This window comes from Lottia gigantea (assembly GCF_000327385.1).
Source record: "Lottia gigantea unplaced genomic scaffold LOTGIsca_149, whole genome shotgun sequence".
Taxonomy (NCBI): domain Eukaryota; kingdom Metazoa; phylum Mollusca; class Gastropoda; family Lottiidae; genus Lottia; species Lottia gigantea.
This window is the reverse complement of record NW_008707778.1, coordinates 422,801-442,538: the sequence shown is the minus strand read 5'-3', so window position 1 is coordinate 442,538 and position 19,738 is coordinate 422,801. Positions and strand designations below refer to the sequence as shown.

General features: G+C 34.1%; 1 protein-coding gene across 1 annotated transcript; it reads right to left on the bottom strand.

The window, feature by feature from the left end:
- Window positions 1-1,793: 1,793 nt before the first annotated feature.
- LOTGIDRAFT_238523 (hypothetical protein) lies at window positions 1,794-18,651 on the bottom strand (the record flags this gene model as incomplete). The annotated part of the gene is made up of 19 exons (XM_009050312.1): window positions 1,794-2,096; window positions 3,145-3,243; window positions 6,650-6,838; window positions 7,293-7,451; window positions 8,050-8,181; window positions 8,582-8,760; window positions 10,541-10,675; window positions 10,935-11,042; window positions 11,627-11,712; window positions 12,126-12,270; window positions 13,424-13,585; window positions 14,303-14,466; window positions 16,455-16,552; window positions 17,022-17,146; window positions 17,729-17,782; window positions 17,813-17,866; window positions 17,981-18,034; window positions 18,065-18,224; window positions 18,556-18,651. 19 exons carry the CDS (start codon window positions 18,649-18,651, stop codon window positions 1,986-1,988), a joined length of 2,310 nt encoding a protein of 769 aa, XP_009048560.1. The 3' UTR covers window positions 1,794-1,985.
- Window positions 18,652-19,738: the final 1,087 nt, after the last annotated feature.

The window sequence follows — 19,738 nt, the reverse complement described above, 5'->3', positions numbered from 1 at the left end:
CCCTACAGGTATATAGAAACCATAGTAAGCAGGAATGTAGGCCTACTTGATTTCAAGCATGTGAAAACTTATTCACTTAAACAAGGATTTATAGTCACTGACATGGACATTTTTATTTTTTACCTTATTTCTAGTTCAATCTGGACTGCTTTCTCGAAAATGAACAACCAGCTGTTCACTGTCAATCTTCAACAAAACAAATTGTTGGTTGCTTCCCCTTTGAAAGTCAGACGACAATCAATTTCTCCACTGAAGGAGTCAGACTACTACTAATTCTTGTAAAAATGAATTCCTGTTCTAGTTATTATGTTACACAAAATGCTCTGTTCGAGAAAATAATAACATTTATTAAAAAGATATTTTACAAAAAAGTGACAAAATGCTACAGAATATGAAAAAATAGACAATAAATGAGGCAAAACTTTGTTACTTAAAAAATTGATCAAAATACAAATGAAAATCAGATCTTTTGCTGATCCTTACAACGCTTTGATAATATCATTCAAAGTTGTCCTTTAGAATCATGATGGCAGTCAGTTAGCAATAAATGCATTCAAATAATTTTATGATTTTACTCAACCAAAACCAATGCAATATTTGGACATCTTTATCATGCCAAATTCCTAAAAATGACATTATTGAACTTGTTTGATAAATATTGATATTTAGAGGAGAGTGCATCTCTGTACCTTGCACAAAGGCTTAATAAAAAATTCCATTTTACTTCAATTTGAGTGATAAATACTGATATATAGTTGAGAGTGGCAAACTTTTTCTTGCTATATTAGGTAAATAAGAATAGAAATAACAGAAATATTTGAATAATGCAGGTCAATAAAAATATAAAACATTAAACTAAATGAGGTTTGTGGTTTGAAGTTGTGAAATGAGAATAAATGATATATTTACTTTAACTTAAATATCTGAAAACTTAACAAATTTAAATACCAAAATCTAGAAAAACAATCTATAAATGAAACAAAACTTTTGAAAATTCTGTTGTGTATTTTTTGAGATTTCAAAACATATTGGAATAAAAGATATCCAAAACACAAAAATACAAATTACGATATACAGGTGAGTAAATATACATAATACAGGAGTTCAAATTAGAAATCGTCCAGTTCAAAAATTGTTATGTATTCTCAATCCCACAACACCTTATAATAAAATATTATATATATTAAATCAATTTTTGTAAATGTTAACATTTATATTCTCTTGGACCATGAAAATTTGATTGAGCCCCTAAAAAATGAATGGACCTCTATGTGTAAATATTTAACTGGGCCCCTCAAAACTCGACTGGACCCCTAGAAATTTAACTGGACCTTAATGATAGCATATAACTGATGTGCTCAATTTGAATCCCTGTAATATATAATACAAGTTTGTAAACGAGTAACAGAAATATGGCATCTAATTACTTGCGATTGTTATAAATAAATGGCATTAGACCCTAGGTCCCTTTAACAAAAAAATCTTACGATAAGAATTTGATGTAAGTATTGAATTTTACATACTCTCTGTACAATAAATTTAATCTTAAGATATCTATGAAACAGGACCTAGGTTTCAGGATCCATTGAGTATATGAGTCAATCTGACAATATCTAACCTTGATGCACAACGTACATGGAAATTGATTTCATTTTGTTACAAAAGATGAAATAGGCTAGGCTGTACAATTTTCAGTTATACTCTGCAACCACTGTCATTACTGAATTCACTTTGGTCTCATAATTCACAAATATTCAAAACAAAATTTTCTAAGGTTGTGTACTTTTCTTTGAAGTTTGAGTCCATAACAAATTTATTCTCAAAAAAAGGAAATCTCAAAAAAATGATGCTGATATTTCAATTCTTTCAAACAAAACTGTCAAATGTGATTCAACAACATCAGTGGGCAGATGCATTGTCAGTCATTTTAGACTCCTCCAGATTTCTTAGACTCCTCTCCATTTCTTAGACTGCTCCCCAATGTCTTAGACTCCGCCGCCACTTCTTTCTACAGGTATTCTATCTTCATCAGGTAATTCTGAGGCCTTAGCTAATCGATTATTGGTTAATACACCTGATTTTAATGCACTCATCAACTGAAAAATAAAACGATTTTTCATTGTCAAGGCAAGATACTATACCTACGAAAAGTCTCTTAAGTCTTCTCATCGAGGGCTCTGATTGTTTGTATTTGATGGAGTACACTCCAATCAAATCAGTGCATACTGTGATTCAAGAATAATGGTTATTGCAGTCATGGTATAAGACGAAGTATGACATTGTGAAGATGCCTTGTACTATGCTTTTATGGCAAGGTCGAAGAAACTCTAAAACCTACATCACAAAACCAAAACACAATCTTATCCTTTGAAACTCAGATTTTAAATACAGAGAATACTTTATTACCACACAATTACCAACAAATGCATAGCATAATTGTGACAAAATAAAAATCAACTACAAGAACAAAAATGAATGAATAAATGAAATGGATTAATAAAGATAAGCTTGGAAGAATAAAAAAAGATAGCTTGCCAGGCAAGGTAACATACACCTACTACTAACTGTCAGAAATGATAACAAAATCTAAAGTGGATTAATAATGAATTTTTAAATAATCAAGAGTCAAGGTAAAACCTCAAAAACGGTTTATCAAGGTTTCATCGGCGCACACACAGTGGCAATAACTCTAAAACCGTTCATCCAATTATTATCAAGTTCAGACTCGACTGAGATCTCATCAATATATACATGCATACCAAGTTTCATCAAGATCGGATAAAAACTGTAGCCTCTATTGTGGATACAATCCAAATTTAACACTCAAGGGCAATATCCCAAAACCATTCTTGCGATAATTACCAAATTCGAACTTGTCTGACATCTTATCAAAATATACATACCAAGTTTCATCAAGATCGGATAAAAACTGTAGCCTCTACAACCCAAATTTGAAATGTTTCTATAAAGTCAGGGGAAATAACTTAAAAACCGTTTTTCTGATAATTACCAAAATCAAACTTAACCAAGATCTAATTAATATATACATGCATACTATTTGTTTACCAATACAATTGTATAAAGCTACAAGAAATGTGGACGGACGGAGCAATAAATTAATGGAATGAAGAAATGAAATTGTACCTGTAAAAATTCTCCCATTTCAACTTGAGCATTTCTATTCAAATCTACTTCATTTAAAATCTCATGCAACTGATCCTCTGTTACCTTTTCACCAATTTTCTGCAATTAATAATTTTTCCTTTATCACTGGGTAGATACAAAACTTGGAAAATGTAGCAAGATCCATAAACACCAAGCAATAAGCCTAAGGAATGCTAATAAATGAAAGCAGTTAAGAAAATTGAATAAAATAATTTTACAAAGACATAAACACCCTTAATTTGATAAAGGAATACTTGCAAACACTGTATCATATCAAAACTGATGAAGTGCATGCAGAAGTGTTCAATAAAGGGTTAAGTGTTGTCAAAAAAATCCTTCAAATATTTTAGTTTTATTGTTTATATTAAGCTACAATTGAAAAATTGAAAATAATCTTAATCAAAATAACAAATGGCCAGTTGGATATACAGATATTGCTTATCAGCTGAATTTCAACCAACTGTGTCACTTTTCAGATTATAAATCTATTGCTCAGTTCTAGAATTAAATAGAACCAGCAGGCTGTTATTTTCATTACATCAATTTTTAGCGATAGTACATTCTTTTTAATTTCATTGAAGATGAAACTGTAGCAAGATTTGTTTTTTGAAAAGTGATTAAGGTATTAGGACTATGTTATCTGAGCTGACAGCATCCCTTACAATGAGTTAAAATATGTAAAATTTGGTTAAAGTGCATTTTGTTGGAATCATTTTTTTTTTACTGTGAATTAGTTCTATCTTCATTTTGAGAATTTAGACTGGTAGAGGTTAATTCTAAGACATTATTTGTTGTTAATCACACCCAGTATTATCAAATTTTGAATAGAAGAAAATAACACTACACCCAGCCATCATCTACATTCATTTTGTGCTCTTCTTATTGAAAATAGAAAATTTCACTAATGCTTGGGGCACATGAACGGTTTTAATTAGCAATTTTTGACGCAGACCAGAGTCCTGTCAAGCGTTTCACAGCCCAGTTGCACACATGAGGAGACAGAAGATTTCTCAATACTTTGTGATGTTGTGTGTAATGTTGTGTGAAATTCAACAGTAAATAATATAGAACGACTCTGATTTGAAGATGACGTTCTGTGGAATCTTGTCACGTCATTAACCAACGAGAAAAAAAAATACAAACAAAAAATCAAGCTGGCTTGATGTTCAAAATCTTGTCAGAAACATGATAATCGTGTTGTGGTAGCGCGGGCTAATTTCAAGATTCGTGTCGTTAGCAACAGTTAGTGTGCCCCAAGCATTTAAAACATTTCTGACTGAGCTGTGTTAAAAGGAAAGTGTGTGCAAGCTCAGTAAAAAACAGCTTTTTAGTTTTTACACTACAGGGAGAAACACTGTTTTGTGAACTTCATTTGCTTTTATCTCTTTCAAAAACATCCATTGGTTTTTTTAAATTTCCTTTTAAGTTTTTACAATCCTTTGGGACTGTAATATAGATATTTCATAATATATAAGTCAAGTAAATTGGTCAACTTTAAATGCTGTTTTATATAGATATGGATGTTGAAAAACAGCTCATCTTAAGCTGTTGGCATACGTTTCTGATATACACTCATAGGGTTCAATTCAGAATGATTAGCAATTGATCATAGCAAATTTCAGTTTTGGCTAATCAAGTTAAATTTTGATTCGCATTTGAACATTGGAAGATTAGATTGATATTACCAATGACGTTAATTTCTTAAGGATATAAAGACTGGCATGAGTTGCCATTTATATTACTAGATTTGACAAAAAAAATTAACGAAAAATATACAATTTTATTTGACTCAGAAATCGTCGTGATAAATTTTAATTTTGGCTAATCATAGGAAAAATTGGTTGGAAAAAGGGGTTATATCGCTAACTGCTATGTGATACTGCTTAAAATGATCCCTGAACAGACATCATCAGGATAGTCTTTTTGATTTCCAACTGTCATCAATGTGTACAGCCTGTAGCAAAGTACTTATATTGTACTGTCTTAACCAATGTTAAAATCCATCCCAATTTGAAGAATATAGAGAAAGATATAGCTAGAAAAGTGAGTTACTCATAGACTAATATTTTTTATAAACATAATGAGAAAAAGAAAAACTACATTAAAACCACTAAAACAAATTGTTATAAGTCAAAAATCAAAGTCACAAATACCTGCTTCTGAAATATAAACAGGCAAAACATTGAATTTCTGGTTTAATTCATAAATCATTCTCATTTTGACAATTTCAACTAATCTTCTGAATAGTAATGGTTAAGGTTTAAAATTTGTAACATACATATAGGGCAATGATAGTGAAGCAAGTTTAATTGTTGGCAATTTAAATCTCTTATAAGGCATGGAATGAAGACCAACAATGCTACGCAATGTAGCAAATTTTGCCAGGCAGTAGCATTAGCCTACTCATTTTCAATTTCCAACTGTCAAAGGATCTTCAACTGACAAGAGGTATCAGTTAATTGTCCCATTCGAACGACTAGATGCCTTTTCTATGTCAGCCCCTTTGACCTGCTTAACTAACAAATTTCTTGTCAATAAAAGGATCTAGTCATCTAATCAAATCTTAAGGTTGATTTCAGCTATCTGTTTCACTTTTCAGAAGGGAATTCTGACACTCCACTAGTCTACAAATCAATAAGTGACAACAAAAGCTGTCAATAGCATAAAACATTTAGTCCATTTTTACAGTTCATGTAATTGTAGAGGAACCGAAGTTAGATTTTCATTCTGATGAGTCCTACAGATAGCTGATGTTGAACTCGGTCATGGTATTGCAAACAATTAGAGATCAATAGTTTATATGTAAATAGTGTTCTATGTGATGTTATTTGAACATGACATGTAAACTGAAATGCAACCCTATTAAATTTGTTAGGAATTAAATAATGCATATTCATTCAATTTCTGATATTCATCATCATATCTCTCTAAGAATTCAAAAAAAAGACTCAAAAATGATTTTTTGGGGAACAACGAAAAAATCAACCATTCAGACCATACAGGCATATTTTAAAAACAAATGACTTAAAACCATTTAAGATATCATCTTTATGACTGGCAAATGCTACCATATCAACAACCCTGATCACTTGTGATTTTAGGCAAAACAGTGGTCAAGGCCAATTGAATTTTTTCAAGAAATCTGATTGTCCAAAAATATCACTCAATTGCTTCAACCAATCGAAGATCTTAATACTCTTGTCATAAAATTATAAGGCTTTACAGTTATCCTAAAGTTATGGGGCCTTATTCTTGAAAACTTAGCTATGATAAACCTAGGTATCCTGATTGGACAAAGTAATATAATATATTTTAGTGATTGACTAATCAGATGACTGGAAATGTAAAATGGTGCTAAGTTAAGCTTTTGAGGATAAGAGAAGCTAAATTCAAAAACTGAAATACTTAATACAAGTTAAATATCTGAAACTAGCTCCAAATTCCTGCATGTCTTAATAAGATTCAAAATTTTGGGGAAGCATACCTTGAAGTATCTGCGAAGATCATTAATGGTAATATATCCCTTATTGTCACTGTCTAAGGAATTGAATCGTTTGACATACATGTTGATCTCATCCTTGCTGAAATTGATGGGTACTTGACTTTCGCTGGCTCGTTTAATATCTAGTCCCATTTCTCGACGTAAAAATCTCTTCACTTTCTCCATTTCTTCCTAAAAATGTAATAAATAGGCATACAAATAGTAGATACGGAAAGGGGGCTGAAATTAATGTGTCTTCAACCAGTGGTCAGACAGATTTTTAACAACTGGTAGGTTTCAAACCCTATGATCTAAGGGTTGTGAGTTTTTTGATGCAGTTCTTGTTCTGTGCTGTACACAGCATGGCAAGTCTTATAAAAACAATTTAATTAAAAATCTATATACTTTCTAAACTAGGGTGTAAAACTCTGTTGGTAAATTGATGTAGCTGAATATCATATGCCACAAAACTACAATGCCTATCAACTACATTACCAAATATCATAGTTGCTTGAAAGGTAAAATATTAATTTTAATCCCTATTATTCTGTATCATTATACATATCATATCATGACTCTTGTTCCACGATACGTATCGTATTATGGCATGATTGGCAATACCTAACACTAATTTTATTCAACCAACCTGTTGTCTGGCTTTATTCCAACCTAGTTCCTCTGACATCATCTCTATAATTCTTGGTAGAGATTCCTCTGCAGCCTGTACGTTACAGAAGGCAAGTCTAGTTCTTCTACCAATAACATCTATAGCAGAGGTTGCATACTCTCTACAGGCATAGCGTACCTACACAATATAAACATAGACATTCTACATCATAAATAGAGGTAGACATAGTCTAATTTAAATTACTATTGTTCCTGTGACATAATCCCATTTGAGAGACATAAAATGTGATTGGCTGGTAGTGTTATGAATCAGTATGAAAGTTATAGAGAGAATTTGTTAGATCTTAACTGGAGTGTTAAGTAAAAATAAAAGCTTATATAAACAAAAGGGAAACAAAGTTTCAAATAGATTGTATTTGTGAATCAGGAAGGTGCTAGTGAGCACCACATGTATAATCTTGTCAAACATTTTAATGGTCAATGTTGCAATAACTAACATCCTCTTATACTGATATTACTGTTAGTGTATCATCAATATTAACTGCACAATGTCAGTACGTTTTTAATTGCAGACAAACAAGATGCACGATATCCATTCTAAAAAGATATGCAAATTGCTTGAGTAAGCCATTATATCTTTATTATTAGTAATATGCTAGATGTTATCCCTTATGATTATATAAACCACAAAAAACATGTGATCAGTCATTCCAGAGTCTTATCAAACAAGGAATGAAAAATAGAAGTAAGAAAACCCTGACTGATTTTCACCCTACCTCAGCTTCAATATAAGGAAATTCTTGATGTAATCTTTTCCCCACAACAGGCCATCTTTGGCCAGTCAGATTGGCTAACTTTGCGACCTTGAAAGCTTTATCTCCATATGTGTTGGCTAAATGTTGAGCGACCTGAAACACATTACAGAAATTCAATTAGTTACTTTGAAAACAATGTAATCAGGAAAGATAAGATAAAAATTAATTCATTTTCTAGGAGGAAAGTAGAATTTTTATGAAAGCCAGGATTGATGTTTTCTCAGAATTGATTTAATTAAATAATATATTTGATTAATAATGAGATGATGAATGGATGAAAGTTGTTTTTTTTTAATTCTTCTGATTTTGAAATAGTTAGCTTGGAGGATCCGTAAACATACAGTTTTGGATCATAATGCTGTTCCACAATTGACTGACAATCACAGCCATGCGAAAAGCAAAATAATTTTTCGTTCCCAGATTGTGGGGGATCTGTTTAACAAGACCCGACTGTATTAATAACACAAAAATCACAAAATAACAAATTTCTTACCTCATTTTCCAGTCCAAAATCTTGGACTAGCCTAATGAACATGGTGGGGGACCAGCCATGGGCACCATCTAATAACAGACCAGCAGTTTGACAGTTAGACTTCGGCTGTAAATTACACACTTCTACAGCTTTATCTATAGTTTCCTCAGCCATATGTCGATAAGTTGTCCATTTTCCACCTAGTAAAAGAAAATTTGATGTCCTACTTGAATGCTTCAGATAAACTACAATGCAGTGTGCAATGAGGGAAATTTGACAGGAAAGCAGCATTTGAGTATAAACATAGTCCATGTAATTATCCATTCAGGGACTCCATTTTTTGTCCTATTTAAATGCGTTTTCCATGTCAGCCTCTTTAAACTAAACTAGTGTCCAAAAGAAACGATACCACCTGTTTGCAACGACATAAAAGAAAAACTAAACAATGCAGAAGTTTAGGATTGGTGTTATGCTTTTGAGAAATCCTTTCACAACATCTGTACAAAAATTTCATTTCAATAAAATCTGTTCAACCAATATGACAAGCCTTTAAAGATGGGTGGGGTCGAAAAAAGAACATTTCGTTAGAGCACTGATCACAGAAACCACGGGAAATGTCACACCACACGTCACAAAGTCAAGTCAGTAGCGGGTATGTCCACCGTGAGCATCAATACATGCCAGAACACGCCTACGGACTGATGCCGTCAAACGTATGATGACGTTGGGAGTGATGCGTTGCCATTCCTCGAGGAGACATCGTTCCAAGTCCTGGACGTTGACTGGAGGCACACGGCGACGTCGGATTTGCCGATCGAGGTGGTCCCATAAGTGCTCGATGGGATTCATGTCCGGTGAACATGCGGGCCATGGCAAAACCTGTACGTTGGTGTTGGCAAGGAAGTTCTGTCTCAATCTTGCTGTGTGTGGCCTTGCATTGTCATGTTGGAAAAGGAGTCCACGAGGCTGTTGCTGAATAAAGGGCACCACAACAGGCTGTAGGATGTCATCAATATAACGCTGTGCATTCAGGTTTCCACGACAAGCCTCGTTTTGACGTCACCGCATATGCCACCCCAAACCATTAACCCTCCACCTCCAAACGGCCGGACCTGTTGGATACAGTTAGGCGCCAAACGTTCACCAAATCGTCGGTATACAAGCTGCCGTCCATCATTTTTGAAGATGAGGAATCTGCTCTCATCAGAGAACGTAACACGTGCCCAGTCCCGCCGTTGCCAACGTCGAACTCGCCTGGCCCAGATCAGTCTGTTGTTCCGGTGTCGAGGCGTCGGGAGCGGTCCGCGGTAGGGATGACGTGGCCGGATACCATACTGCCGTGATCTCCTGTAGACGGTCTGTCGACTGATCATGTGTCCCAGTGCTGTAGCCGCCGTGGACGTCGCTGTTAAGGTGCGGTTCCTCAGGTGTAATACCCGGATGTAACGATCTTCACGGGGCGTGGTTACTCGTGGTCTTCCACTCCTGGGCCTGTCTGACGTCTGACCTGTCTGACGTAACCGCTGCATCAACCTGGTGATAGTGATGCGTGCGCAGCCCAACCTTTTGGCGACGTCGACGTGTGTCGCTCCTTGTTGGACCATTCCAACGGCTCTCTCTCTCTCGATGGCTGTCAAACGTGGCATATCTTGTGTTCTTTTTGTTGCTGTGATATCAACGTGTCTGATCAGCCATTTTATACAGTTTTTATGCACGTGCAGAACATGCTAGAGAGGGAAATGTCACTTTTTTTTTCCCGGAAGTGATCACGTGTTCCCGGTATTTTTATCGACTATGCTGTGTTTGGGATGTGCAATACAAATTGGCATGTTTTCATATTAGACAATTCACTTAGTAAAAAACAATTTTGAAAATAAGTTGGTATCGTTTCTTTTGGACACTAGTTTACATCACTAATAGCAGGAAACTATGTTGAAAAAAAATTACACAATGTGATCCATAAAATAATATCAGTCTTACCTGCTATAGTTATGAGGTTATCTTTGAAGACCTCTATAATATGATTTCTGGCTATAGACTGAGTATCTGATTTATTAGGGTCGGCTACTAGAGGTCTCATACCACTCCACGCTGATAGTACATCTCCTCGACGAACTAACATTAAAAAAATACAAAAATATTCTAAAAATACGAAGGTTTTTATCCAATTTTTAAAGAGTTTCATATCATGACACACATGACAAATCACATACAAATTTCAGAATCTCAGCAGCTCTGTAAATGCTGAATTTATCTCACTAATGAATGGAACAAATTCTTGATTCATCTTCACAATTACGAACTTATATCTTGACTGCAATAGCCACCTTTCTTGTATCACAGAATGATGATTGGATAAAACATGCTAGTTTACCTTCGACATCTGGATGCAGATAATTTCTCACTTCATTCAAAATAAACTGTATCTCCTTCTCTGTAGGTTGGGGGAAGTCTGTCACAGCACACGGGTTATCAGTGGTTCCTGAAATTTACAGGCTTTGAATTTATTGAAACTGATTTTCCAAAATTTGTGTGCTTTTCACTAAACAGGAGATCTAATATTCTCACTTCTCCTAAGGCTAATGAAGATGAGACACAATGAAGTGTGCAATAAGGAAAATAAGCTGCATTAACTTATTCTTTTTCCATTTTCAACTAATTAAAGGCAGCCTGTAGTACTTGATGGCTCCACTTCACATCCAAACAAATAGACACATTTTTTCAGGGGGCAATGGGGAAAACAAGTTTAGAACTTTAGGTCCCTTAGGTCAGATAGCAAGTCTTACTAAATGAGTCACTACTGCCCTGATGACAGTTCAATTTAAAGCCTAAAATCTATCAATCGCTATTATTGGATAAATCACATGCTTGTGGCATGAAAGGTCCAGATTTTCAATTAACAACTTGACACATTTCTAAGTGAAACTTCCCAGGCCACATATACTAGAAACAATCTTAGTACTAGGATGTCCTAGAGTCTTAATATCTAACATTCTTTCTAGGATATCCTAGTACTAAGATCATTTTTTTAAAATATTGTGTACCAAGGGACATGATTTTATCTACCTGCTATAGTAACCTTCTGCCAGGGCAAAAAGAAAATAATGCGGCCATCACTTGTTGAGGGATCTAATAAACCCATACTCTCTGGGCTGAAAAAACAACATTCATTTCTTATCATGGTGTAATAGGATAACAATTAACATTTTAACTTCAAATAAAATATTCATTAATTCATTACTTTGTAACTGTGATATTTTGTATATTTGTAGTTGATAGTAGATTTCAATTTCAGTAAAGAAAAATTTTTGATATTATTCACTAATTTTTTTTTGGAATCAGAGAGTATCGCCGAGTATCAAAACACAATTTGGGAAACAATATAAATATATTCACCAATACATCATGCTAACAGACCACAGGAACTTCTGACAGAAAATGGAAATCAATGCTATTAGTGACTTGTGCCTGATACACATAAAGTTTAGAAATCTTGTTACAATACCTTTTAGGGGTGATAGCTCAGAAATCTTTCTAGAAAAACATCTTGTTTGACTTGACCTACCTATAATAGTCAGGTAAGACTATATGAACCCCTGAACTGGGCTGACAAATATACTTCACATCTGGATCTCCCATTTGTCTGATAGAGTCAGTGTAAGGTCCTGTAGCATTAATCACACACTTAGCCTTTATATCAAACACTTTGCCTGCAAACAACATTTTAATATCTAAAGATAGTGGATCACAGCCATATACACCCACCACAGCATGCGGATGGTAAATATTTGGGGCAAGGGCAATAACTCTTTGAACTTGATCTTCGTTTTATGAATATGTCTACACATACCGAATTTCATTTGATTCCATTAAAAAATCTAGTTTATAGAGTGTTTACGAGCAATTGATGTTGATAGAAGCACTTACTGTATAGAGGTTAAAGGGCGATAACTCCTCAAAACTGACGTAAGAGGCCTAAATCTTGAAAATTTAATCAGAAGTAAACTGAACTTTCTAAAACCTTCCCATTTAGGTCCAATAACATCCATTTTAAGTTTCATCAAAATCGGTTGAAAACTAAGAGAGTAATAGCATATTCAAGATTTTGGGGCAAGGGCAATAACTCTGTTTCTAGCAGTCGAAAATAGCTCAAATTCAAACCTGATCTTCGTTTTATAAATATGTATACGCATAATGAATTTCATTTGATTCCATCAAATAATCTAGTTTTTAGAGCGTTAACAAGCAAATGTTGAGGGATGGACGGATCGACAGACCAAGGGACCGACCGAAGGACATGGGTGCCAACAATATACGTCCTCATAGAGAGATGTGGGCATATAAAAAGGCATACATGTATAGTGGTCTAAATGTTTACATTTCCCAATCAATCTCAGTCACTTTTTAGAATGCTATTTAAATAGTACTAGCTGTTCACTACTGTATCTCTCAGATGATAACAGAATAATATTATAATGAAATTAATTGGCTTATTCTTGCCATGTTTATATCCATGAAATGAATGCCTGATACAAGTGAATCAGTGATTCTTCAAGATGGATTGCACATTAAAAATAATTGTTGACACAGCTCTTGTAAGCTGACTCAAGATGGATTGCACATCAAAAACAAGTGTTGACACAGCCCTTGTAAGCCGACTCAAGATGGATTGTACATCAAAAACAAGTATTGACAGAGCTCTGTAAGCTGACACAAGATGGATTGTACATCAAAAACAAGTGTTGACAGAGCTCTGTAAGCTGACTCAAGATGGTTTGCACATCAAAAACATCAAAAACAAGGGTTGATACAGTTCTTAACCAAATATCCGTCCAAACTAAATCTAAACAAAACTTCTCTCACCTGTTTGTATATCTCGAACTTTTGCCCCACAAACTTTCGGAATGCCGGTGCCATCATCTTGCTTCAGTATTTCAATACATTCTGTATGGTTAGTGAGTTTTCCTCCCATTTTAACAGCTGTCAGAGCTAGTGCTAAACACATTCTAGCATCATCATGCTGACCTATAATAAATACACACCATTTTGTTTTTATTGGTACAGGGATTGTTAGGTCTATATTTTCTATGTGTATCACAGACATTGATATTATTAATTTGCACCATTCCGATCAGGTGGTTCTTACGATTCTCTTTAAAAACTAAGCTTTCTATCATGTCACAATCACAAAAGTTCTAATGAATTAAAAGGATCTTTTGCGAGAGTGACGTTATAAATCGCTTGATTTAGTGGAATTACGAAAACTACAGACATCTGATTGAAAACGAAATGGTGTAAAACGTTTCAGTGTCCCTGATACATATAAAAAATTACTGTTCAGGTGTTTTCATCCATGTGTTTTGTCCCAAAGAGCTAATTATTTTGTATATCCTGCATCAGTGTTGTTAAAGTGAGCAATAATAGAAATTCTGCCAGGACAGGAGGATTTTTTACTTAGAACAAATTCCAATGAAGACACCACAATAAGTCTACTCTATTTGATTTCCAACTGTCATAGAATCTTTCTTGTGAACAGCCCTTTTTTATGTCCTATTAAGCTTTTTCCATGTCAGCTCATCTGACCTACATCAATGATCAGGGTTCAAAAAGTATTATTTCTAATTCTGCTTTGAATGAACCCCCAACTCCAAGGCTTTTGATTTGGCTGTATCCTCTAGAATATAACAATAGACCAGACCATTTTTGACAAAGATCTATCAGACACCGGCAGCTGCAACTCACCATCATAATAAACAAGGGCTCCAACCAGCTTCTCAGTTTTTAACATGGGAAATAACTCCAGTGCCTTAGATTTCGATAAATAATAACTAGATTTGAGATTCTCTCTTCCAGCCACCAGATCATACATTTTGATTCCAGCCCAGTAATATGGCACTTGCCACCACCTACAAAATAAAACCAAAATAAAAAATTCGCACATTTCCCATGAATTTTGAACAATTTCATTCCATATTTCATTTTCAGGAAATTAGTTTTGTTCAAAACCTTTTTAAGATGGATTTTCAGAACTGTGATTGGCATGATGTTTACAATTTCAGCCTGGTAATTTCTGGGGTTGGTTCAACTATGAACTATATATAGTTTGACTCACTTGTAAACTGATAACATGACAGTGAAAGGGTAAGCTAGATGAAAAGATATATAAAGTTTGACTCACTTGTAAACTGATAACATGATAGGGAAAGGGTGAGCCAAATGAGGAGCTATATAAAGTTTGACTCATTTGTAAACTGGTAACATGATAGAGAAAGGGTAAGCTAGATGAAAAGATATATAAAGTTTGACTCACTTGTAAACTGGTAACATGATAGAGAAAGGGTAAGCTAAATGAGAAGCTATATAAAGTTTGACTCACTTGTAAACTGGTAACATGATAAGGAAAGGGTAAGCCAAATGAGGAGCTATATAAAGTTTGACTCATTTGTAAACTGGTAACATGACAGTGAAAGGGTAAGCTAAATGAGAAGCTATATAAAGTTTTACTCACTTGTAAACTGGTAACATGATAAGGAAAGGGTAAGCCAAATAAGAAGCTATATAAAGTTTGACTCACTTGTAAACTGGTAACATGACAGTGAAAGGGTAAGCTAAATGAGAAGCTATATATAGTTTGACTCACTTGTAAACTGGTAACATGATAAGGAAAGGGTAAGCCAAATGAGGAGCTATATAAAGTTTGACTCACTTGTAAACTGATAACATGACAGTGAAAGGGTAAGCTAAATGAGAAGCTATATAAAGTTTGACTCACTTGTAAACTGGTAACATGATAAGGAAAGGGTAAGCCAAATGAGGAGCTATATAAAGTTTGACTCATTTGTAAACTGGTAACATGACAGTGAAAGGGTAAGCTGAATGAGAAGCTATATAAAGTTTTACTCACTTGTAAACTGGTAACATGATAAGGAAAGGGTAAGCCAAATAAGAAGCTATATAAAGTTTGACTCACTTGTAAACTGGTAACATGATAGGGAAAGGTTAAGCTAAATGGGGAGCTATATAAAGTTTGACTCACTTGTAAACTGGTAACATGATAGGGAAAGGTTAAGCTAAATGAGGAGCTATATAAAAATTGACTCACTTGTAAACTGGTAACATGATAGAGAAAGGGTAAGCTAAATGAGGAGCTATATAAAGTTTTACTCATTTGTAAACTGGTAACATGATAAGGAAAGGGTAAGCCAAATGAGAAGCTATATAAAGTTTGACTCACTTGTAAACTGGTAACATGATAAGGAAAGGGTAAGCCAAATAAGGAGCTATATAAAGTTTGACTCACTTGTAAACTGGTAACATGATAGGGAAAGGTTAAGCTAAATGAGGAGCTATATAAAAATTGACTCACTTGTAAACTGGTAACATGATAGGGAAAGGTTAAGCTAAATGAGGAGCTATATAAAAATTGACTCACTTGTAAACTGGTAACATGATAGGGAAAGGTTAAGCTAAATAAGGAGCCATATAAAGTTTAACTCACTTGTAAACTGGTAACATGATAGGGAAAGGTTAAGCTAAATGAGGAGCTATATAAAAATTGACTCACTTGTAAACTGGTAACATGATAGGGAAAGGTTAAGCTAAATAAGGAGCTATATAAAGTTTGACTCACTTGTAAACTGGTAACATGATAAGGAAAGGTTAAGCTAAATAAGGAGCTATATAAAGTTTGACTCACTTGTAAACTGGTAACATGATAGGGAAAGGTTAAGCTAAATGAGGAGCTATATAAAAATTGACTCACTTGTAAACTGGTAACATGATAGGGAAAGGTTAAGCTAAATGAGGAGCTATATAAAAATTGACTCACTTGTAAACTGGTAACATGATAGGGAAAGGTTAAGCTAAATGAGGAGCTATATAAAAATTGACTCACTTGTAAACTGGTAACATGATAGGGAAAGGGTAAGCTAAATGAGGAGCTATCTGGATCAAGTTAGCTCTTTCTTTCAATGCTTCTTTCACCATTCGATACTGAAATTGGATACGAAATAGAAATATTATGGTTACTTTTATTTCAAATATATGTATATTATTGTAATTGTGACATCAATGGCTGTCTCTACATTAGAAATTGTTGAAAAGCATTGTTAGCAGTTATAGTCTCTTGTAAATGATCAGAATTTCATTGATCTCTATCAATATAGACGACTATATCCAACTAAGAACAACCGAATTGCAAATCTAAAATCAGCCCTCTGGCTTGGATTTTGGATTAAAAGCTATGTGGACTAATGAAACCAATACGTAATGTTACAACATGGCATCCAATTTGAATGAAATATAAAAACATGTATCAAAATATATGTATATAATGTATATTTGGCTATATTTAAAAGTGCACACAATTTAAAATTGGCACACATAATTCATATTATAAAATTATACAATGAACAATGTTAATGTAGTTGGCTTATAGTCACAAATATACAGTAGCAAAAACCTGTTCATAATCCAGACCAAACACAGCTTTTTGTAAATAACGAACACCTCCATGGATCAGTTTGGTACTTCTACTACTAGTTCCACTAGAATAGTCAAACTTCTCTACTAAACCTGTCTTCAAACCTAAAATATTCAAGTTGACCAATCTGTAAAGGAAAGATCAATGCCAGATCTGTTTGTCAAAGACCAGCTGGAAGAAAGGACTGTGAACCTAAGTAGTTATCCTAGTATTATCCCACTTATTGACTGGAGCTCAGGTAAATAAAGATAGCGGACCACAGCCATATACGCCCACCAAGGCATGCGGATGGTAAATATTCAAGATTTTGGGGCAAGGGCAATAACTCTAACGGTCGAAAATAGCTCAATTCGAACTTGATCTTCGTTTTATGAATATGTATACACATACCGAATTTCATTTGATTTCATCAAAAATGCGTTTACATGCAAATGTTGACGGACCGACAGGGGTGCCAAAAATATACATCCACATAAAGAGATGTGGGCGTATAAAAATTATTCAACAAAATTGTAATTTAATTTTAATAAGATTGAGTGCCACCTCACACCATGTAGCTCTGCCTCCTATTACTAAAACATCAAACTTTTCTGTTTACTTACCTCGACTTACTGCATCAAGTGCCACCCCACACTCTGTTGCTACACATCCTATTACTAAGACATCAAACTTTTCTGTTTACTTACCTCGACTTACTGCATCAAGTGCCACCCCACACTCTGTTGCTACACATCCTATTACTAAAACATCAAACTTTTCTGTTTACTTACCTCGACTTACTGCATCAAGTGCCACCCCACACTCTGTTGCTACACATCCTATTACTAAAACATCAAACTTTTCTGTTTACTTACCTCGACTTACTGCATCAAGAGCCACCCCACACTCTGTTGCTACACATCCTATTACTAAGACATCAAACTTTTCTGTTTACTTACCTCGACTTACTGCATCAAGTGCCACCCCACACTCTGTTGCTACACATCCTATTACTAAAACATCAAACTTTTCTGTTTACTTACCTCGACTTACTGCATCAAGAGCCACCCCACACCCTGTTGCTCCGCCTCCTATTACTAAAACATCAAACTCTTCTGTTTGTAGAGCTTTGTGGAGTTCATCCCTGGGAGGTAGATAAGCTGGTAGGGGTTTTGATAGGATCTTTTCTTTAGCTAATATATGCTATAAATACATATTTGAAAGGCTATAAATTAGATGTATTTTTCAGGATGGAGCAAATTAAAAGTGTCATCTTTATAACAAACTGGATGAAAAAACACCTCTTCTTATCTTCCAATCATACATAAACAGTTCACATTTATACAAGGCATGCATGTGTGGAAGAGTTCAATATAAAGGGGTTCAATATTGAGGGTGTTAAACAGACTAGATGACTGATACTTGATCTCTATCAGCTGGTAAAAGAGCATTTAAACTAAGTTGATTCCTGTGAAATTGGAGAAAAAAATCAAAAGGCCATAAAAGGGAATGGGAGATGAATTTAAAAGCATACCTGTCGGTTATCAAGGAATACTGCTGTATAATAAACTCCTCCTAATCCCAAACCTCCATACACTAATCTCTTGATGGTTTGTATTTTGACACGCATCTTGAAAATCTACTCAATATCAGTCTTCATACATACATAATCATCTAAAAAAAATTAAACAATTTGTTTTGATAAATCTGAAATTTTTTTTTAATAAATTCAAATAAATTTAAATATAGTTTTTTAATATATTTGAACATTTCTTTTAAATAAATTTGAATATCTTTTTAAAATAAATTTGAATATTTTTTTCAAAAAATCTTTGTGTCCAGAATTATTAGTGTTTTCTTTAGACATAGAAATTTGTAGAAAGTGAAATGCCTAGTTTGAGGCATATTTGAAGGAATTTTGCGATTTTTGTACATTTCTAGTACTTCTGAAGACTATTCTCATAAGCTCATATTTAAGACCTGAATTAAGCCCTGAAAATGGCAAACTTTTCATATAATCTAATCACGCAATGATAATTACGTAACAAAACAGTAATATGATCAAATAAGACCAAGACATACTTTTGAACAAGCCTTGCTACTCAAATTTCTGAATTATCACATTATTCTAAACAAACAATTAATTATCAATTGATTCAAGTTCAAGCTAGTCAACAATAAGAACAATACAGAATATAAATATCATCTATACCAAATAACACAAGGAATATGTTATGGTAACACATTTCTTTGATAACAAAGTAACAGTACAATATAGTAACAGTAACGAAATGTGTTATGCCATAATATATTTCCTTGTGTCGTTTTTATTTTATGTGTTCTCCAATTCTAAATGTCATTCAAACCTTATATAAATACAATCAATAAAAGTTATTTATATTGGATGCATTTTGTAGGTCAATACGTGTTTACGGTCAGGGTTTCAATGACCTGATTCAGGTTATGGGTTGAATGAACTGGTTCACCTATGGTTCACTAATCATTACTGGTACTAGAGTAGTACTCAGTGTAATAGTATATGGCACAAATTGATAATGAGGTTCTGTAGCACAACTGGTTAGAGTGTTGACAATTCCAGTCCATCTAGCTGTAAATGGGCAGCAAAATGTGGGAAAGATCAATGGTCAAAGACGATCTGGTAGAAACGATTCTTGGGAACCTAAGATTGTATTGTTCCTTTCTTAAAGTGTCCATTG